The 23,412-nt window shown below is 36.0% G+C and overlaps 1 protein-coding gene across 4 annotated transcripts in view; it reads right to left on the bottom strand.

Moving 5' to 3' along the window:
* Positions 1–22,237, bottom strand: part of LOC134853833 (myosin heavy chain, striated muscle-like) — a 40,322-nt gene extending 18,085 nt beyond the window's left edge. For 3 of the 4 annotated variants that reach the window (XM_063869763.1, XM_063869760.1, XM_063869762.1), the window contains exons 1-22: positions 22,110–22,237; positions 20,802–20,984; positions 20,366–20,458; positions 18,708–18,851; positions 18,197–18,353; positions 17,651–17,678; positions 17,273–17,372; positions 15,527–15,732; positions 14,822–14,924; positions 14,407–14,524; positions 13,012–13,261; positions 12,274–12,545; positions 11,868–12,045; positions 11,446–11,644; positions 10,989–11,194; positions 10,459–10,601; positions 10,075–10,186; positions 9,654–9,858; positions 6,823–7,016; positions 5,727–5,916; positions 5,208–5,440; positions 3,201–3,291 (exon numbers count right to left, since the gene is read on the bottom strand). In XM_063869763.1, the coding sequence (XP_063725833.1) occupies positions 3,201–3,291; positions 5,208–5,440; positions 5,727–5,916; positions 6,823–7,016; positions 9,654–9,858; positions 10,075–10,186; positions 10,459–10,601; positions 10,989–11,194; positions 11,446–11,644; positions 11,868–12,045; positions 12,274–12,545; positions 13,012–13,261; positions 14,407–14,524; positions 14,822–14,924; positions 15,527–15,732; positions 17,273–17,372; positions 17,651–17,678; positions 18,197–18,353; positions 18,708–18,851; positions 20,366–20,458; positions 20,802–20,903 (3,324 nt within the window). In that variant the 5' untranslated portion in view covers positions 20,904–20,984; positions 22,110–22,237. The other variant, XM_063869761.1, reaches the window with a different exon arrangement.
* Positions 22,238–23,412: the final 1,175 nt, after the last annotated feature.

The following is a 23,412-nucleotide window of genomic DNA, read 5'->3' as shown; positions in this document are numbered from 1 at the left end:
GTTCCATGTTTAGACTTGTACAATCACTACGATCAGTAGACAAATTTTCGAAGTTCTCTCCAATTTCTTTAACGGAAGAATATTTCTCACTTTTTTTGGCTTTATTTCGATTTCTGTTAAGGGCTTTTTTCTAGTTTCATGTTTCTCGCAAAATAGCAAAACTATAGCAAAAAAAAGTATTTTTTTCTACGGTATTTTGCATGCAAGAAAATTGGTTTCAATTTTTTTTCCGTTCACACTGACAAGTTGTCACACTTTGATTTCTGTTATCAAAATTCGTTCTCAAAGCATTAAACTTTGTGATATTGAAAACAAAAAAGTAGGGATTGGAAAAGAGCCCTGTTATGTGAGTGCTTGGTCAAATGAGGCTCCATATTTAGGGGAATGCGTTTCTTCAGCACACTTTGGTACCCTACTTTGGGTAAAAAGGGACTGAATCGGATGACCTTGGCTCGCTTAGGGAGACTGTCGCCCGATACACAGGCTGTTTCGCAGTAGTATGCCCTATCCTTTTCGTGCTGACCAGCAAACGATATGGCTTTCTCGAATACTACCATTAAAGCCCAAGTAAGTCACGTGGAGACTCTGCGAAAATGGTTCTTTTTCAAAAATAATTTACAAAAAAAATAGGTCCTTTTTGCCTCTATTACAACCTGAGGTCAATTTTGTAATTTGCTTAAATTATAATTAACAGCGGATAAGTTTAAAAATGATCAATTAACCCTACTGAGCTGATTGGGAATTGAAACTTAATGACAAAAATGGCCAATATTTAACGATCAACTTCGCTAATGAAGATTCCTCGACGACTTAAAAATTGAAAGAAAAAAAAACAGGTTGTAAAGAACCTATTTCAGCTCCACCAATGGTTAACTTGGTAAAATACGTAACACTTATAACAACCAATTAAAATTTTGTTACAATCCAATAGGTAATAAATAACTAATCTCAAATTGGTTGCATGGAAAAACAAAATTCGGAAAGATAGCACGTGGGGAAAGTTCAAATGCACGTGATGAACGAAAAATTAATTAAAACTCAGCTAAGACGACTTCAAATTAGATTTAATTAAATTTCAAAACAAAATATGACCGCGCAAATTTACAATTCTGATGCGAGCGTTTACATTTGAACAAGAAGGACGATTTGAGAGGACACTTAAAGTAGAAGAGACTCTTAATGAAACAAGACAGAACAAAAACGGATAAACCGAAAAAAAAACGAATCGATGAATTATATTGATTTAAAAGCGTCAGTATAAAAATATGCATGCTTCACTCTAATGAGCTCCTGTTTGTACGATATTTCTTTAAATAAAAATTGGCTCGTCTACTCCTCATTTGTGACTGTTTATACTCTTATTTTTTGTTCTCCTAGTCCAATAGTCATGAGAGTTGTCACCCAATTACAAACGGTGATAATACAAAACAGTCAAATACAAAACAGTCCAAAAAATCATGAAAGTAACAAAGAAAAACAGTTCAATACAAAACAGTCCGGTTTAAGGTTGCCAGTGGGCGCACTACTCGCCGGCTTGCGGGCATGACCGGCTCTAACTTTCGTATAAATTCCTGCCCTCTGTTGGCAAGCTCGCAACACGTTGGCACGACTGCGGCGGTCACTTTTTGCATCGGAGTGTTTTTTCGTTGATTTTCATACTGTTCCGGACTGTTTTGTATGGGCCTATTTTGTACAGACACGTCACAAACACATTTGTCTTTTTAAAAAAACTCGTAAAATCAGCGAGAAAAACGTTAAATTCATGTTTAAACAAACATGCTGGCCTCTTTCCCTTATTTTTGTCAGAGTTAAACTCCTTTTAAGAAATCCCAATATTTAGCGTTTAACGGAAAAATGAGAACAACTAAAAAATTCCACGGAAAAATGATTCGTCATTAAGTTCAAGGTCTCACATAGCAGCACATTTATTTTGATCAGTTTGATGCCCTAGAGTATTATTAAGAGACAAACTTCACTGTTTAACAAAAATTAGATTTAATGGAAATACGAGTATTTGTGATCTCCAAAATAATTTTTTTCTCAATAATTTTTACCAAATAAATAATCATTTTCCAGCCCCGGGGCTTACGCGTTGTCGCAAATAAAGAATCGTGCATTGGTTAGTCTTCATCAAGATATTGGGTCTAGCAAACGCCCTTGAGTCATTGTAGGTAAAGTTTTTCCACTAAGTTGACTCGGAGCTTTGCACCACTTGTGATTAAAAAATATATGCCAGTGTTCAGGCGTAAAAAATTGACTGTTCAAAAAGGTGCGACATTTTAAATATTTTCATAATTTTCAACAATTGTTTTTAGAATAGGCACAAAAGTTTTGTTTTCTATGGCCGTTCTCTTTGGAACCATAAAAACTTACTTGACAAAATCGAACCAGACAACACAAATAAATATATTCATTCGGTAATACTCAAGCACACGTTTTCCGAAGTTTTTGCTAGTTTTCGGTAATTTTTTCGTAGCTTTGGCAAAGGAAAAAACTCGAAAAACAACAGCCCAAATCAATGCTAAATGTTCTGAACCATTTTTCTCTTAGTTTATTTTTTGTTCGAAACATATTTTGTCCAAGCTTCTTTTCTCACAGCACTACAGTTTCGAGACATTTGATCTCGTTATTTAGTGATTCGCTTACCTTGAAGGTTACAGCTGAACGTGATGAAAGTCGCATTTTTTACGCCCTTTTTTCGCTGAGAATAACCATTGAATAGCACAGTTCGAAAGCATAATTTGGATTCCATGCAATTGGATTCCATGCAATAATCCACTATTTTTTCAATCCTCTTGTAAGAAACTTTAGGGTAAAAAATTAATACAATTGTAATTCAACACATGATGATTGAAATATAACTTAACCCATGAACGAGGATTGAAAAAATTAACATGATATATGAATTTGATTATCTTAAGCAGTTATAATGGCACTTGTTATAAAAATAACGCGGAAAAAAATATTTCTTGAACCAATACAAAAAAGTCACGGCCATAATTTTGCATCAATAAGAAAAACTATTTCGTAGAGAGAGAAAATTTTAATAACAAAAAGGGATCTCAGAAACCCATTTTTTAAAATTTCTATTAAAAAAGTTTTTCAATTATTATTTTTGTTTCGAAAAAGATGTTGCAAGAACAATGGCCGTCACTGTAAAAGAAGGTTCTAGAAGGTTGAAATATGAAACTGAGACTGACCTCTAGGTCCTTGACCTTCTTCCTTTGCTGGTTGGTGCCTCCCTCCAGGTCCTGGATTTTGCTGTTCAGGTTCTGGATCTCAAACTCGCGCCTAAACAGAACGTACAGAATAGTTATAAGCGAAAACACTTCAAGCCATTTTCTGGTATTATTTACGAAAAGTTAGAGCGCAAATCGTTGGTTGATTGCTGTGCGAATGCGCGTGTAGATGTGCGAGTGCATGGTTGCCTCGCGCAAAATTTCTCGAGTTTAAATGCCTGAAAGACGAAGCTTTTGTCAACCTTTTTTGTGGGTCCACCAAATTTTGGACCCACATTTTGTCAACCTTTTTTGTTGGTCCACCACATTTATTTCCTTAGTTCTTTCAACAAAATCATGATGGCACTTGACTTTAGGGCCAGTCAGAAAAAATTGAATTTGTAAAAGAAAGCCAAAGGGGTGGCCCTTTGGGCGGTCAGTAGGTCAAATCCTGCGAAACAGGCGTCCGTTCCCCTCCCGTAAATCCGCTTTTGGTTCAACTTATTTGCCAATTACCAATATGGGGAAAAATTACTTTTCAAAATTTATTATCCAAAATGTTCATAGTGTTTCACGAAAGGAGAGAGGGTTGAAACAAACTTCGAGATATATAAACAATTTTTCTATTATATATATTAAGCTGTAAATACAAAAAGTTATTCGTTTTAATTGTATTATTCGTTTTAATAAGATAATCCCTTATTTTATCAAAAGTTAGCACACCGGAATATGCAGAAATTTCATGAAAAATACTCAACCTTGATTAGAGAAAATTCATCTTGTTCGTGAACTTTTTCACTAGTAGCGCCATCTTCTTTACCGAAACCCGACAAAAAAATTAACAAAATCAATTTACTTTTTTGCAGCGGTTACTGGGGTCGAAGTCCTGTGCGGCTTGCGCAAAAAGCAAAAAATAGCCCAATCAGCTTAAAAACAGAGGCAAAGGCGAGCTTTGCAATACTTGAGATATAACAGAAACATTGTAGTAGATGATAGTGGAAAAAAAGAGATGGAAATTGATTTTTTTTTTGAAAAGTTGAAGAAATTACTCGAAAAAAGCCGAAAAAATTACATCTAAAAAAAACAAACCTCTGCCTCTTATTATGTGCATAAACAGCGTTCAAATCATAGGGAATCAATTACCGAACGGCAACTGAAGCGACAAAATTTGAATCGAACCCGAAAAAGAAAATTTGTCATGAAAGACTTTTAGCCATATAGTTTTGAAATTCAAGAAGTGATCCATCCTTCCTGAAACACCCAAAAGCGAGCTTTGCTGAAGACTTTTAAGCCTTCAAAATTACGCGATATTTGTTGAGTAACCTGCAATAACATAAGCCGCAACCGATAAATAGAAAAAGAAAAAATATAAATACTATTCAAAATCAGAGTTGGTAAATTTATAAGTTACAGAACATTTTTCAATGATAGTAAAAACAGTTCAAATCAAAGTAAAACCTCATGCTTTGGAAAATGAGTAGCTAAACAAGCCTATCACTAATGTACATTGCATTTGGAAAACAAACAGAAAATGAGCCGACGGAAGTAAGTACGAAAGCAACGAATCCGAAAAAGAATTTCATCATTTTTGAATGAGCTGATTTGAAAAACTAGTTACTACCTATCATGAGCTACAAGGTAGTTTTATGTGAATTTTCAAATAATTGTGCATGTCAGCCTGCACGTGATACAGTTAAAGTAACTCCACGTATTTTTTTTTATTTTTTACACTTTAAAAAAAAAATTGTTTATGGGAAAAAGTCTAGTTCCCGAATACGAAAACACTGACATTGTTCTCGCAGCTGATATTACAAGGAGAGCCAATCCTAATGCATGTTGTTTCAGACTTGTAATAATCCTTTGATCTGTCCGATTATTCGATCTTAAACCTGTTATATTACATTAGCGCGAGAATCACATTAGCCCGTCATGAGAAGGACGGTATGTATGATAAAGCATTCAATTATATCAAGATGGCTTGTTACTCACTTGCGCACTTGGTCCTCCAGATCGTGTTTGCTCCTGTCCAGTTCATCAATAGCCTCCTGGGCCATCTTCAGGTCTCCTTCCAACTTCCTCCTCACCTTCTCAAGGTCACTCCTCGCCTTCTTCTCTCTCTCCAGATTGTCTTCAGTCTCCTCCAGCTGGCCTTCCATCTTGACCTTGACCTTGTGCAGGTGGTTGACCTTGTCCTCCTCAGATTGCAGGTCCTCCAGAGTTTTCTAAAAGGTCGAACAAAAGCTAATAGAGAATCGCTACCATTCAAGAAATCTGAGTTCTGTATGCATAAAAGAAAAAATGGATCAACTTTGCCAACGAAAAGAACAAAAACATAAGAAGACGTTTAACTGCCCCATCAATGTTGAGCTGGATTCTTCCTTTGTACTGAAGTTTATAACTGCTTTCCAATACAAATATTTGATACCATTCATGTTTGCCTGAGATAACAAAAAATTGTTCACGGGAAATTGTGGACGGACAATGGACGAATGGAGATATTGGTGTTACCTGGTGCTGGTTCTCGAGATCCTTCTTGGCATGTTGCAGTTTGGACAGAGCCTGATCCAGTTGCATTTTTTCGTCCTTGATCTGGTTGATCATGTGCTCCTTGCTCTTGCCCTCGTCACTGGTCTTGTGCAGTCTCTGCTCCATCTGGGCAATGTCAGTCTTCAGGTCTGCAACTTCACCCTCTAGTTTCCTAAACACTCACATTCCTGTAATATTCAACCAGGAAAACAAATGCAGTATATATTTAGCCCTTAAGAGATAGTATAACCCAAGTATTTTTTAAGCAATATCTTTGACATTCAGCGGCTTATTCGGTCAGACAACAGCAAAGTTTCGACTTCAAATGAGCAGCTTAAACTTAATAAACTACGTTTAAATTCATCGAGCTTAAAGGATATTAATTACCATTAATTTGGGATTAACTATCAATCAACGGCACCCAGCTGAATCAGCCTATAGCTTCCTACACTTAAAATATTGAGATAACGGAGGCTAAAAAGAAACAATTGCAAAGTTTCTTCGAATACCAAACTTCATAGCGGTCTCAGGGGGCGCTTTCCTGTTTTGTTAAATACACAACAGAAAGGTTGGGACAGTAAATGTCTCTGTATATTCTAGAATGCAAAAATAACAGTAACAATTTTACTCTCAGGTGCTTAATTATCAGGACCCCCAGACGAAGCATGTTCACCTTCAAAAAATTGCCTGAACCATGAGGCTCAGCAAGAGATCGAATCAGGGATCGTACGCGTATGAACAGGACTCGAAGGCCGTTTATACCCCAGTTGTTTGTTCTGAAAGCCCTTAATGAGTGGCAAAATTTGTGATTGAGTTTAAAAAAATTGAATTGAAATCAGCATTTTGTCGTACATATCTTGCCGTACACATAAACAACCCTCCCCCCCCCCCTCATTCCAATAACTAAGCACCTGCTTGAGAACACTCTTGTAAAACTCTTGCATATTCAAGTTTAGAGAAAAGAGTTACCAACCAATTGATGAATATCACCAATGTTATTTGATTACATATATTTTTCGAAAAAAATAATAACTAATTTTAATTAGCTAAAGCAGCTTAATATTAGACTCAATGTTACCTCTTCTGGTTGGTGACGTCAGCATTGGTGTTCTCCTCGTCCTCCAGTCTCTCCTGCAGATCCTTCACCTGGTTGTCCAGGTCATGTTTCTGCTTGGTCAACTTATCGGCCCTGTCTTGCTCCTCGCCCAGCTTAGTTTCAGACTGTTCCAACTTCACAGTCATATCAGCTTTCTCTTGACTCAATTTGTTAATCTAAACAGAAAATAAATTAAAGGAATTAATCATAATAACAAGAAAAAATTCATAATGGAAAAAGACTAATCGGTTGCTGAGCCAGCAGCATAGAAAGCTCCAAGTACATAAGCGAAACACGGATAGCCGGTTACTGTACAAGTAGCACAGAATGCTCCGACCATATGCTTTTCAGGGCTTAAATTAAGCAGGAATTAATCATAATAACAAGAAAAAAATCATAATAGAACAAGACTAATCGGTTGCTGAGCCAGCAGCATAGAAAGCTCCAAGCACATAAGCGAAACACCGATTGCCGGTTACTGTACAAGTAGCACAGAATGCTCCGACCATATGCTTTTCAGGGCTTAAATTAATTAAATGATATAAAAATTTTGATTTTGGGCCGTTTTGGGCTGTTGTAAGCCTGCTCGCTCGCTCATATCATTCTTTCGATATTTTATTAAAAATCAAAGAATTTAAACCAGTTTTTCTCGATAGTGAAACTTGTTGAACATTTTTAATGCCGTTCAAATTACGACTGGAAGGGCTTCAATTTGGTATATCAATCGACCCATTCTGATGATTGTTTGTGGTACCTGATTTTGCGTGGAAAACAACAAATGAAAAAAAACTATTACACACCCGAATACAAAGCTCCTCCCCATTTTTCAAATGGTCGGAACAAAAAGACTAAAACATTTTTTGTTCAAAATTTTTATTTCTGGTTGCAATAAGAGAAACTAGACAAAGCCTTATAAAATGTGAAAAAAAAATTAACAAAAAATTATATTGCCAAAAATGCGTTAAATGAAACTTCGATAACTATTTTTCCCGGAGCAAAACTATTTTTGTACAGCTCAAAGCAGCTTTTCCTATTATAACAACTACTCGCTCGCATTGCTCACTCAAAAGTAAGACAAAAAAAACTTCATATTCGCGTGGAAAAAAACTAAATCACTCCAAAAAAGCATAGTTCCTCCCCACTTTCATGGGAGGGAACAAATAGTTATATCAATAATTATTAATAATATTTTTAAAAAAAAGCTAAGCGCTTCATGAAAGTTCCGACCGTTTTTTAACTGAATAAACACTTAGACAAACTTTATTTGGAAAGCTAGCCCAGATAGTATTTGGTCGAACAACAAAAACTGAATCAATTAACGAACTGAAGTCAATTTGAATGGATTTCTCAGGCTATTGTTATTTATATAGTCGATATTGGTTAGATTAAAAATATTTATATTCAGAAAACCCCGGAATACTTTTGCTTGGGAGTAGTTTTTTTTCAGACTAATTTCTCCTTTGTCACTAAATAATTTTGAAAATTTTTAAAAAATATTTGAAAGATTTTGAAGCCTTGAACTCAAATTTAAAAAGATTATTTACTTGTGAATACTTATTTTTGCGAAGTTAAGGGGGCTTAAAAACTGCCAAACGGCAATAAAAAAAATTTATATATGTATTTTTGAACGTTAATCAAAGTTGTTGACAAAAAATTATTTCGGAAACTTTAAACAGGCAAAACACGCACGGATTTGCCCTGATAGGAGCATTCGTGTCACTATTTTTGCTTGGCTGGGTAGAATCTACAACTTTAATTGCTCTACCTCCAACTGTAGCATTTTTTTCACCATGAAAACAAGAAGTTAAGTACCAAAGAAAACATCGTAAATAATCAAAAGCACAAGGTCAAACAATCAAAAAGCATCGAAATATGCAAACAAGCTACAAAAGCTACGACATTCTTCTTCTTTAATGAAAGCTACGGCATAGTTTGCTTGCATGATAATTTACTATAAAATAACTCAATAAATAAAAACAAAATGAAAAACTTTTGCATAACTAAATAAAACGCAGTTAATAAAAAGCCATAACAGTAAGTTAATAAATCCAAATTTGATTGTTGTTTTTTCAACATTTCTATAATGAAAGCACGGCTGATTAAGTTTAATGATACGTTATATCAGTAACAACGCTTATGAATATGTTTTTTTTATACTGAATGACTAAACCAAAACTAAGCGTAGACAGCTTCCTCGGCGTTCTGCTGTGTGTCTTAATTTCAAAACTGCAATTAAAATCATAGAAAATTTGAATTTTCATTAAGTTTAATGATACATGTATGGGGTGAGTAATTTCTCCTTTGTCATTAAACACTTTTGAAAAAATTTTGAAAAATATTTGAAAGATTTTGAAGCCTTGAACTCAAATTTAAAAAGATTATTTACTTGTGAATACTTGTTTTTGTGAAGTTAAGGGGCTCAAAAACGGCAACAACGGCCAAACGGCAATGATGGCCAAACGGCAATAATTAATGAGAAAATTATTGACAATGATACACAGTTAAGAATATCCACCAATATGTACATGTATCATAAAATGAGGCTAATATTTTCTCAATATCAGCCATCAGCAACAGATGAGTGCCCGAAATTGAAGAAAAGCTACGAAAAAATTTGGATCTCTTCAACTATTCCCCATTGCAAAAAGGGGAACTCAATACTAGGTACAAAAAAGCATAATCGCTTTATCGTTGAATATATTCTTCATATGGGTGGATATTCTTAACTGTGTATCATAGGAGGCGAAATGCTTAAAGGTATCCAACAGTTCGGTTTAAAAATAAACAAAATAGTTTGCTGGTTCTTTTCTTACCTTTTCTTCGAACTCCTTGTTGGCCTTTTCGATGCTCTCGAACTTCTCCATCATGGCCTTGGCCTCCTCCTCCTTCTGCTTCATCTCCTCGTCCGCCTTGGCCAGAGAGAGCAGTGGCTTGACCTTGGAGTACATCTTGAACCAGAGCCAGTTGCGCAGCTGCAGGTACTTCCTCACATTGCGCTGGATCACCATCAGGCCAATCCTGTCAAGTTGGTCATGATTTAATTACAACAGAGGCGAAGCTGAACTTTGCTGACAGAGATAACAAAAAGGGTTTGTTCCAAGGCAATAAAATAGGCTTAAAAATCTGGGATTAAAGACGGCCGCATCTAGCGTCTAAGCTCAATACGATTCAACTTTAAAAACTTATAAGCACATATAAACATTCTGAGAAGCTGTGAAAAATAGGAAGACTAGCCTCTGGTCCAGCATCTTCTTGAACTTCTTCCTCATCGCATTGCCTCTGATGTAGCACTGGAAGCTGGTGATGATGGTCGACACCTTCTCGTCTCGCATCTCCTCGAGATTACCTAAAATAGCAGACAACAACTGTCAATACAACTCAAGGTCAAGGAGCTTAGCTATATAAACCATCGCATATGTTTGGTGCAAAATATCTCAAAATAGACTAAAAGATATCTGGAAACATTATTTCCAGCAGTTATTCAACAAATATATTTGGTCTTCTTTATCTAAAAAGTTTTGTTTCCATGTTATATAATATCTTTTAAAGTTAAAGTCTTCTCTTTTACGCAGTATTTGCTACTTTTGTCCATGTATTTCACTGAAACAATTCACTCACCCAGCACACCGGCCTTGAAGAACAGTTTGGTGTGTCCGAATCGGTAGAGGTTCTTGTCTAGATCGATTTTATCGATGATGGTCTTGGACCCGTCTTTGGGGTCAGTCTCGTCAGTCACTTCGGCAGCAGCCAAGATCTTGTACCTGCAGAACAAAAATAGTGATCTAGAAGCTAAAATCGTAATTCGATTAGAGACAAAAGTAATTATGAGGAGACTGGAAGCGGAAAACTTCAAGTTTCGTTGGTCTTGAGTTTTATGAAATTTTAAGACAGATCAGGCAATTTAATACTGCCTTTCGTAAACTCAATGAGCTTGTTGAAGCTAGGTAAGGATAACTCAAATTAAGGCTCCATTTCAACCTCAGAACTTGTAAATGCTCACTTATATGCATTGTATTTAGTTTTTTTTTTCCAGCCAAGGTTACTTATCATGCCCACTTATTTGGCGTTTTGATTTTTAGCTATACTAGTGACTTAGGTTTCATTAAAATAAAATAGTAACCAGGGATTCGATAAGTTATGATAGTGACCTAGGTTTGAAGTCGTTGTACTGGAGCCGATTGGGGAATCCCTTTCGACAGATACGGATACCCTCGAGGACACCGTTGCACCTCAGCTGATGCAAGACCAAGTCGGGCTCCACCAAAGCAGGCGTCTTCCTCTCATTCGGCACAATGCAACGGATGAAGTGAGGCTGGGTGCTGTGTAGAGTCGTCATCAATTTGTTCAGCTGGTCCTGCAAACAAACAGCACGTCACACGTTCAATTCCCTATCATTGCAAGCGAAGCTGGGCAGAGCACGCCGTTTTTGAATTTCATTAAATTTCAAACATTTTCGTCATAATTTTTTAAAAAATCAATACATCATGAAATAATCGCAATGTTAGTGCCACAAATCATATGACCATTTATGTTCAATTTTTTCATGGTAAAATTCAATCGATAAAGGATTTAATTAAAAACAAAGTTAATGCTTCGTTAAGTTACCTTGTGGTTTCCAGAGATGGTCTGGGCTGAGCCACCCTTCTTCTTCTTGCCCTTGCCACCACCGCCGCCGCCTCCAGCGTCGGCATCCTCGACCTTGAAGATGGCGGCGAGGAGTTTCACGTCCGATTTGCCGAACAGCTCAGCCACAGTGTCATTCATTGGATCCTTGTTCTTCTCCAACCAGTTGGTGATGTTGTATCTGCATGACACGATTACAATAAGCACAAGTAAGCAAACAAAAACAAATTTAAGTTGGCTGCCAGCGCTTGAAATTTGTAAATGGTTTTCCATGTTTTTTCTTAGAATCTCAACTCAAGCGATTCGTCGGAAGGGCTAAAAATTCTTTCGTTTTTTTTATAGTAAAAATCTCTATTTATGTTATAGTATTGAAAATTCGATTAAAAAATGTGACTGCAACTGACCCGACAGTGCCTGCGTAGTGATGCAGTTCGAAGTGGACGGGGAACTTGGTCTTGGATCCTGCCTTGGGCTTGCCGTAGGACTTGCTCTTGCCATTGTGGTTGTCCTCCAGCTTCTTCAGGAACGTCTGGTCACTGGCCTTGGGCACAATGCACTCTTCCTCCAGGATGGACAGGATGCCTATCATCAATACAGAGTTTCATGAAGAAAGTAGGATTAAAGAACGTCAGCGTAATGAATTATCGGTTGAATTGACAGTAATGCAATTCAACGTTAATATTTCTATTAAGAGAAATCATCGCCCATTTTTAGCCAAAGCGACGGACATAGGGACGTAAGGGGGTGGGGCGACGTTGCAGGGAGAACATCTGAGGTTAAATATCTAAACATATCTGCACGATGACTCACCCATCGGTTTCTCGATGAGCAAGATGGTCTCAGCCAAGTCCATTCCGAAGTCAATGAACTCCCACACGATTCCCTCCTTCTTGTACTCCTCTTGTTCCTGCACGAACATGTGGTGGTTGAAGAACTGCTGCAGCTTCTCATTCGTGAAGTTGATGCACAGTTGCTCGAACGTGTTCAGGTCGAAGATCTCGAATCCAGCGATGTCAAGCACTCCGATGAAACACTGTCGAGGCAAGTCAGTGTCCAGGGTCTTGTTCACACGCAGGATCAGCCTGAAAACGATGTCACGTCACGTGATATAGAAAAAAAACTGATCGCTGAGTTGCAAGTGTTTTGCAAAAAGATAGAACTATAGACATCTGAAGATTAAAATGAACAATTTAAAGGACAAGCTGTAAAATTGTTTTCTAAACATAACATGAATATTCCAACAATAATAAACCAAATATGATAATGTATTGTCCGAATGTTTTTCGAGCGAAAAACAAACATTAGGCCAAATGGTACTTACATTTTAAAAATTTAAAAAAGTTTTCGTGAATTAAAATTACTAAAAATATAATTAAAAAAAATCAGAAGTCCAACCGCGAAAAATCAAATTTAAGCGTGAGCAAATTTTAAGACTTTTCCGTAAAAAAAAACATACAAGAAATCATCACGACCTACATAAGAGTCTTCGCTACTTTCATTGACTCTGAATAAAAAAAAACTCAAGGAAACCTAATGAAATTTACTTACCATTTGAACATCTTGTCGAAGATGGCCTTGCCCATTGCACTCTGGGCATATCCGACCTGGTCCACAGTTTGACCTTTAGTGACGTATTCGGATCCGACCTTGACTCGGGGCTTGACGAATCCCTTGAGGAGCTCGTCCGTCTTCACTCCGAGCAGTTCGGCTGCCAATTCGGCGTCATCTTTGCCGTCAGGTTCGGCGTTTTCCTCTCGGGGTCTCTGCTTGAACTTCATGTTGCCCAAGTGCAAGATACCTAGTGAATATCTACTTCTATTCAAACAACTGTAGACATCTTTACTTTTGAGCAGAACTTATCATCAATTATTCATCATTACCATTTTAATCAAACTTGGGAATGTTTTTAACTTCAAAATAATTATCTGCTCAAACTGAAGATTTAGAAATTAACGCACAAGAACCCACTTTATCCAGTGACTCTCAAAATCATTCCGTTAAGCTTAAAACTAGTTGAGATTTCAGCTGCTTCAAATCAGTGAAGTAAGTAAACTCCTGAATATCTCATAGCTTTATGATCATGGCAAAACTTATCAAAATTTTGATATTTATATAAAAATTAAATATTTTTATGAAAATTTTCAATTACGTATTTGCATAAAAATTACAATATTTAAAAGAAAAATTGAAAATTTTCTTGATCCTTGCAAACCAAACTCGAAACGGAGGTACGGCTCACTTGCAGTTTTTTACAAACTAGCCGATAAAAAATTAGACGAAAACCTTCAAGTCAAATTTTTTTAAATAAAAATTTCAAAAAAAAACAAAAATTTTCTAATGTTTATTCAAATGAAGTCAATTTTGAGAAAAACATGCGGCGAAAGACAATTTCCAGTGTGCAAAAAGAACTGAAAATAACTTCCGAATCTGTTACTAAGCGGGCAATACTTGTGTGGACGCTCGCTGGGCTGTAAGAAAAACTGGCCATAAAAAATTCGACTATTTAAAACTTTCGGGGTGACTCAATATAAAGTACACACACGCAAACATTTTAATTTTTTAACGACGCAAATTGTGGTGACTGAACCAACCTCAACGAGCTAAATGTAACATAAGCCGAATGATACTTTTTAACAAAAAAAATGAAAAAATTAGGCGAAATGGCAGAGTTGGGAAATTAACCATCAACATTAAAAAAAAACAAATTTCGCATAGAAGAGTTATTTTAAATGCAGACATGCTCAAAATATGACCGATGGTTGACGAAAACAGGTTTGTGAAAACGATTCGGTGCTTCGGTTACACAAGTTGTTAACCTGAAAACGTCTACTTTACGATTTGATAACGATTGCTAATCGCAAGTGAATTACTTTTTCGTACGAATATGAAATATGAAGTTTTAATGGGCGGGGAGGGGGTGGGGTTAAAAGGAAAAGTGTTTACCTGCGCATAGTTTGTAGAGTTCCTCCTTCTCTTTGGGTTCGAATCCCAGGATGTCGAAGGCCTCGTCAGTCAGCTGGGCCTCCTCGGTATCATCGATGGATTTCACCACATATTGACCCTGAAAACAATAACAACAACAACAATCAGCAACACGTTAGAACTATCACCGAAAAATAAGGTCACATGAATAGTTGTCTTCTTTTAACTTTCATTTTTTACATGGAAGAACTTATTGGAAAGTAACAAGAAGTCGAAGTAATTAGTTTAAAAGTTGCTTGTTTCATGTAACTCTTTCTACCAAATGGATACAAAATGACTTAGTATCTTCAAAACAATCAAGTATCTCTTTTTTAATCAGAGGGGTTGTGTAAAGGGGAGTTATCTAAAAGGGGGTGAGTAATTAAGTAGTACTGACATCGTGGATGAACTTGTAGTCCTCGGGATTGCCACTCAGCTTCAGTTTCTCCTTCAATCCCGGAACACCAGGCGACAAGATCTGGTAGAAGATGTGGTAACACCTAAAGCACCACACACCGCTCATCCCAAACATCTACATGAGAATCATTCTACTAAGGAAACTTAAACTACTTTGAATTCTACAAACAGATAATCTCAGTAAAAGTGCATTAGGCGAACATTTAGGGAGTGTAAGTCGTTTATCAAAGTAACGGTAAGAATATTTAACTCGCGGAAAGAAAAAAATCAATTACCGATTCTCGACGAAGACCATTCTTTCATATAAAAATTGGATTGTATGGAAAAGCATTTTTAGCATTTTCGGGATATGCAGGTGAGCCAGAGCTATATTCACACGATCAAACTAATTTTAAGGAGCAGTGGTAGGCCCAGTGAAAAATTGGTATACTTTTTGAATCGTTTCTCAAAATAAGAGTAATCTTAATTTTTTCGATACAAAGAGGTTAAATCAAGATAATTTTACTCGGCTCTTTTATTTTTTCTCGAAGATTTGCGGATTTTTGTGCCAAGTTTTGGAATCATGTTTTTGCAGCAGTTTTCCTGTAATAAATTTGCAAAATGAAAATTTAGCTTCTTTTTCAAAAACTTCAATGTAAATTTGTGGTTTTAAAACTGATCTGGACGGAGTAGAATAATGACTAACCTCTCCATGCCTTCCATCTGGCTGGTCACTCTGGCCTTCTCCAGCAGGTAGTGCTCAATGTCAGCACCAGACAGTTTGCCCACACTTGAAAAGTGAATTCGGATGAACTTTCCGAATCGAGACGAGTTGTCGTTTCTAACGGTCTTGGCATTTCCGAACGACTCCAGCACAGGGTTCGTTTGCACAATTTGGTCCTCCAGCGACGGCTACGAACACACAAAAAATTAGTTAATAATTCTTCAAGATGTGTTTTGTGTATTTTTTCACCAGAATGAACTCCTAATAAAAAACTTGAAAAACGCAACATTTAAAAAGTTAAATTATGATTCCGTGATTTGAAAAACACGTGAATGATTCAAAACTGAGATCTTGCATATATTTGACTACTCTACTCATTTATACGGAAAACATGATGAAAAACTGAAGAAGAAAACAATCATAATTAATAATGTTTTTCATCTTAGAAGATAGAATTTTGCAATCCGAAAAATGGGGTTTAGAAGTTAGAAATGCGATTAGAATAAAAGAAAGTGGTTATAAAAATACAACTTTTTTTCAGTCCCACTTCTGATTTTTGCCAAAATAGTATTTCATAAATGATAATTTGAATTAACTTTCCTTTCAATAACTATAGTGACGCATGTCAAAGTGAACGAGTAAAAAATTTGATTTTTTTTTCATGCCAACGAAAATTGAGGCCTGAACAACTCTCATAAAACTATTGTGATAATTTCACGAGTGACAAGTGAAACTGAAAAAGAGCCAAAAATTCTAGTTTGGTTTCAGTTCATGAAGGTCAATTACAAGTTACGGGTTATGACAGAGCGCATGCTATGCTGTGACCTAAGTTGGAGAATGAGATAGGAAAAGTTTGTTCGAAGAAGGAAAAGAAATAAATACTTGAATCCAGCGTTCCACCAAATCAGGGATAAGTTTGATATGATACCTCTAAGTCAAAAACCGAAGAACATAAAATATGAAATATCTGCTGCAAAACTCAATTATCGCAATCATTCTGTTGTCTAAGATTTTCTAGCTTTGACAGTCAAAGCAACTAACACAAATTCATAAAAAAGTAGCCTTTAATGTTGAAAAAATTAAATGTTTCGTTTAGGAATTGCAGTATATCTCTTTCTTCGAGCCTTAAATTAAAATAGTAACAAGTTAGGCTTCAACGGGGGAAATAATGGATCCCAGTTCTTCGGTTTGTTGACTTTTCATTCGACGAAGCAATTACCTGTCCGTCTTTTCGCAATTCAGAATTTTGTCCAATTTCAGCGAAATAGTAAATGACTTTTTTGGTGTTCTCCGTTTTGCCCGCTCCCGATTCACCCCTGCATATTAAAGTCATCAGGGTTCAAAAGCTCACAAGTTTGACTTTTTAAAACTTCTATAGCACGAAGAGACCGGTCTCAAAATAGTGCCGCAAACTCCATTTACTGCAAATGAAGACCTAATTTCTTTTCCTTCGAGCTTTGAAACAAAACCGGTTTTTACTGAAGAAACAGCAACCGGCGTTCAAAACCTGATTCTCAATTTTAAATCATGAAAAAGGTATAAACTTGAAACTCTTGTCAGATATTGATTTGTAAACTGAACTAAAATAGTTAAACCAATTGTGTAGAAAACAAAACACGACACACATACACGAACACAAAAAAACGAGTGCTGGCAAAATAATTGAAATCAGTGCGAGACACAGTTATGTAGCTTCTTTTCGAGGAAATCTGGTTCCTTTTTTGGTACCTTAGAGTCGGTCTTCTTTGCAGTCGGATCTGAGCCGAGCAGGGCGAAGTACGAGATGACCTTTTTGGTGTTCTCGGTTTTACCCGCACCAGATTCACCGCTAGAGGGACACACAATTTAGTAATGGAAAAATAGAAATTCAAGTAGTTCGATTGAATGGATTTTGCAAAAATTCACGCTGCGCGCAAAAATCAATCCTTTCTGTTAATTACGGATAAAATTTCCCAGATAATTTTCTTAGACTTCCTGAGACGTCATTAAAATAATCAATTAAAATCCTTGCTATTTATTTTGTATTTTAATTTTTCTTGCAAAAAATATGAGTTATGAATTCTTAAGTAAGTATATGTAAAAGTTAGTTATTAGCTGCAAACTCACGTGATCAAGATCGACTGGTTTTGCTTCTCTGAAATCAAATAAGTAAAATCAGTCAGATTCAAGCCGCTGTTAGACTACAACTGAAGATTTCGATTTGGATTTTCATCTAGACAATAAAAAATGACAAATAAAAAACAATCAGGGAATAATTTCCACTGAATTTGGACACAAGTCTTTTTGGTCGAGGAGTTCTTTTTGGTCTTACAGAATTTTTTTTTTACTATAATATTGGTCCTGCGAAAATTTCAAGTTTGGCATACTCTTTGATGACTTTAATATTTAATTCTGAGGTAATTTTGATGACTTTTATTTTTAATTCTGAGGCAATTTTTACCTAATTTTCGATATAATTAGCTCACATTCTGCAGTTTTTTTACCAAAATTAATCGCCATTTTAAAAAATCAACCAAAAATTTAGAAAAAAATGAAAATTAATTGAAATTGAATTGTTCGAAACACTCTGCGCTACTTATACAGCAACCGGAATTGCTTGCTAATAATATACGTGTTTTATTGAAGTAAAGCAAAAGTGTGACTTATTATTACCCATCATCATGTCAGTGTATGCGTTGTCAGAGATGGCGAACACGTGAGGGGGGACCTCGGTCCTCCTCTTGCCCTTGTAGTAGTTCACACACCTGTGCCCGTAGATGGGCAGTCGCTTGTACGGGTTGATAGCCACGCAAAACAGACCAGAGTAGGTCTAAACAATAAATAACATACACTCACTATACGCGCAATGAACAAACTATTATGATGTTAATCGGAAGTGACCGGTGGCAAAATTGACTCTTTAGCCATCCAAATAGACTTCACTTTCATTCAATTTTCCCATGTTTTTGACAAGCAATAGTAATTTAATTTAAGGGAGTGACAGAAAAAGGACAATTTTTTACCAAAACTTGACAAAAATTCCAACATTTCAATTTTAAACACAATTTTTCTCTACAGGCTCAAATTAATGCTGTGATATTCTGTGCCGACTAAGCGAATTCAACTGAGACGTGAACGAAGGTAGAGTAACATGAGACAAGGGATTATGAGGAGGCTGACTCACGTAGATGAGGAACTCGACGTATCTGCACTTGAGATTGTAGAGGATGCTGGCCTCATTCAAGTAGGTCAACGAACTCATGTCCTCCCACTTCTCGAACTTCGGGGGGTTCACCAGACCGACGTCGTCCTTCTTGAACGTCTTCTCCTACACCACACAAAACACAGAGACAGTCAATGATATACTATAGATAGTACACAAGGTAGTAACAAACGCACGAAATTTTTGTCACGAAAATTCTAACCATAATTGTTTGAAAAAACTTCAAATCAGCAAAAATGTTGAATAAAGGAATGTCTTTTTCAGCTTCACAAGTAATTATCATTTTAAAACTGATAAACTTCCCACGAAAGAGGCCTTAAGTGAAAATATTTTATTGTTCCGACTTTCGATACGAAAGTAACGGAATATTTGTGCTCGGGTGGGTTTTTTTTTCTTCAGACAAATTTCGACTTTTTAACTAGCCATTTTTGACGGAATTTTTTTTATATCATTCGAAAGGTATTGTTGTCCTGAGCTCAAATTTGAAAAGATATTTCACCTGTGATCATTTTCGTAAAGTTACGGGGTTTACAGATCGCCATTTTGACCAATTTGGGACAACTAACGCGCGATATATTTCGCGCTATTAACGCGTAAGCGGAGAGTTAATCCGTCTTAGAAATCGTTCCAAATTGGTTAAAAGAAGCTTATATGCCATAAATGGTTTGTTACAAGGAGCAAAATCTATCCTTTTGTACTTTATATGGCGTATGGGGGGATGATTTTCATAAAAAATTTCAAATTTTAGAAGAAAAAAATGTGCATTTTGTTTTATTTCATTGAATTTTTTAATGTTATTACTGCTCCATAAACCTTAAAAGGCAGTCGGAACATTCAGGGCTTCGCCCTGATACGAGCAGTCTTGTTTTTTTTAAAATGTCTTTTTTCGTAACAAAACAAACAAGACTGCTCGTATCAGGGCGAAGCCCTGTAAGTTCCGACTGCCTTTTAACGTTTATGGAGCAGTAATAACATAAACAACAAAAAAATTAAATGAAATAAAATAAAATGAAAAACTTTTTTCTAAAATTTGAAAATGTTTCTATGAAAACGATCCCCCCACACGCCATATAAAGTACAAAACAAAAGATTTCGCTCCTTGTAACAAATCAATTATAGCAAATAAGCTTCTTTCAACCAATTTGGAACGATTTCTAAGACGGATTAAATCTCCGCTTACGCGTTAATAGCGCGAATTATATCGCGCGTTGATTGTCCCAAATTGGTCAAAATGGCAATCTTTAAACCCTCATAACTTTACGAAAAATGATCACAGGTGAAATATCTTTTCAAATTTAAGCTCAGGGCAACAATACCTTTTGAATGGCATAAAAAATTTCTGTCAAAAATGGCTAGTTAAAAAGTCGAAATTTGTCTGAAGAAATAAAACCCACCCCGATCACAAATATTCCGTTACTTTCGTATCGAAAGTCGGAACAATAAAAACCGAGTAAAACCAACGTTTCTTTTTCATTCAAAATTGAGATATTACAATTTTTCACCAATTTGAAACACTTTTTTTTGGTAATTTTTGGTAACTGAACAAAAACTATGGTGGAAGTGTACTACTAGATGAAGAGAGTAAAAAAACAAATGAATGATGATTGAACTTAGCTGACCTCCATGCTGGGCAAGGTGACAGTGCAACTTTCGTCATCCTGCTTTACGACATCGGCCATAACGTAACCTTCCTTCCTGTCAGGAACCCACACCTAAACAGAAAATAACACCAACTGCAATGTCGTTGACAGTATCAACAAAGCTATCTGATACCAACCTCATTTTTCTCACTTTTTTGGAGATTCTGGCAGTAAAAAGCCTCCGAAAACTAAACTACAATATTACTCGGAGATTCTAGTAGTAAGGGATTCCGTGAATTTTGATCGCCAGAGTTGTAAGGGATTCTCTGACTTTTGATCGACAGAGAACAGTTAATAATGAATAGTGCTACTAAGAATTTTCACGGCCAGAATTCTCGAATCTCTAATAAGATAATAGTTTGGTAGTATTTATAGCCGTAGGGGAGGGGGGAGAAAAAAGATGGGTAGTACTTACTTTTCCCTTGACGTCTGCGCCCGACTGTCCGATCTCGACATTCCTGACGAGATACAGCTCCATGTCGGACTCGTCCATTCCTTTGAAACTCGGTCCGGGCATTTTGATTGGCTAACGAGACAGGTCTCTGCTGTTGCTTCAATTTATGACAATTAAACAGTTGAAGTTGGCAAGAACACTTTCCTACACAAACACCACACAAATTAATGCAGATAATGACAGAAAACATGGTTTATTTTTGTATCCATCATAACACATCCATCATAAAAGCTTAAATTCAGATCGCTTTAATATAGTATACAAGCGATTAACTGTACAAAACAATCAGGTAATGAGTTGATCGAACTTTGTAAAAACCGTGAATTGAAAAAAGGTTAAATCCAAATCCGTTTCTCATTTTTCATTCAAAATTTTATTCCTCTAAAAAGCCTTTGATAACATAAAATTTGAGGCTCTTTTAGAATTACATAATTTCTTGTAATCCACGTGCATTGTAATACCAACGAAAATCATCATATTTTGGGGGGGGGGATTTCTGGTTGCTTAATAACTCAAAAGGATTCAAAAATTTGATTTTATCATCTGGGATTCATTTACAAAAAAAGATTCACTAAAAACTCACCGATAATCATAACTAAAGATTTCTTTAAGCAATAAGTCAGCGAATAGTTGCAAAAAAATTTACTTAACATTTATTACGAGTTCGAATATTTTACATGTTTAGAAAACAGTACCACCACTTGCCAGTTATAAGGCCAATGCAACAGTACTTAATTGACAAAACTATTCATACAATTTATGACGATTTGATGAAAAACTGAACGCTGATAATATTGCTCAATAGTAATTTTAGTCAAGAAATTAGACAAGCTCGAAAAAAAAACAACGGATTTTCTGTTAGAAAAAAAATTCAAATCGCTGCTAGCTGATTAGAAATCTTATAGCAACTTCGCACAAGTGATGCAATTTCAATACTGCCCCGCATCTTCAGTTTTTGAAGTAAAAATTAGTCTATTAGTATGCCCAAAAACTTAAAAAACCTTGCAAGTGAAAAAGTTACCCAGTCTACTGTTCAGGAAACGCCCCAATTTTAGAGCCTTAGTTTTTAATATTGAGAACAAACTTTTTTGTTGGCCCAGAAAAAGGAGAGGAAAATAATTTTGATGACTCACCTGGGAAGTTGCACTAGTAAATAGTATGTTATGATTTCCCTTATCAACTGGAGCTTTGTTAAACGTTAAGGCGTTCAGCAATATTGGACAAATTTGGGTAAATTTTAGTCGAAATACAAGAAATGAAGTTACCAACCTGCTAATATAATCGCTGAGAGTAGAATGATTTCAGAGGCTAAGGATTAACTTGCAACCTGTTTTCGTTTTGGCTCTAGGCGTCCAGAATTCAACAAACCCAACAGCAGTTTCAGAAATTTTACACAGAGGGTATTGGAGAAAGGGGGAATATTCCACGTTATTGGTTACCCTTTTCCAAATTTTGGAGACAATTCTAAATTTGGGACTTTTTCTGGGATATATCAAGCGGCGTGTACGTGTTTTATGTATTTATTACATTTTGCAGGTTTTCTACAATATAACACCACGCTGATATTCAGAGGGCATATTAAGTTCTGGGCGAAGCTGAAGCTTAAAGCTTTACAGTCGACAAGTTTGGTTCACGCGATTCGAATTAACCCCTTGCCTAGCTTGGGCAAAACCAGTAGACGCACAGTTGCAATTCCCCGCAGAAGAACTTACAGGCGAAATCTGTTTGTGAGATTGGTTCTATATTCGAAGTATTTTGAGGAGTTGTCGCGTTGAACATGTTCAAGTATCATAAATAAATGTCACTTAGTTTGCAAGTATTTCTTTTTACTATCCATTTTATATACAATACAGCACACGTACTTGTCTCTAGCGGGCTTGGCTTTATTCGCTATTCCCGTAAACTCTTTCTAAATCAAAAACTCAAAGAAACGAAATCAAATAGGCAACGATAATAAAAACCCAAACTTAAAGAAAATGCTATTAAAAGACTCAGAATTTCAGCAGACGCTAAAGTTATAAAAATCAACCGTGTTGCAGGCGTTAAACTTTATTCCGGGTTTATTTTGATACCCCCATTTCAAACTTGGGGAATATTTCCAATGAAAGCACGCCATGTTTAAGGTATGGAAATTACCCGCAGAATATCTGTTTTATTTTTATCAGCATAATGGCTAAGTTCAAAAGGGGAGTGTGTTTTATACATTGATAGTTGAGCACTGACTTGGTAGCCCAGAATGTTGGGCAATAAAATAGTCTGATAATAGAAAATCAACATTCCAAGAAACAGATTTGCTGGGCTAGAAATAGTATGTTTTTGAGTCTATAAAAGGTCCACAAATAGTCCAGCCAGGTTTTTGTACTTTTACTTGGATAAAAGTGGACAAAATACTTTTATGATTAGCATGTTTACTTCATTTTGCTTCAAGCTGAGATTTCAAACCCAGTCTAAAAATTCACCTGAGAAGAATCCAACATTGTCTCCACAATCAAAACTAATGTCAAAAACTAAATCAAAACGATTTAGATTCAGATACATTTCTACCCAGCCCTAAAAATTCGCATTCGCAAGT

Source organism: Symsagittifera roscoffensis, chromosome 9 (assembly GCF_963678635.1).
Source record: "Symsagittifera roscoffensis chromosome 9, txSymRosc1.1, whole genome shotgun sequence".
Lineage (NCBI taxonomy): Eukaryota > Metazoa > Xenacoelomorpha > Acoela > Convolutidae > Symsagittifera > Symsagittifera roscoffensis.
Note: the sequence above shows the minus strand (reverse complement) of the source record. Positions and strands in the feature narration are given on the sequence as shown.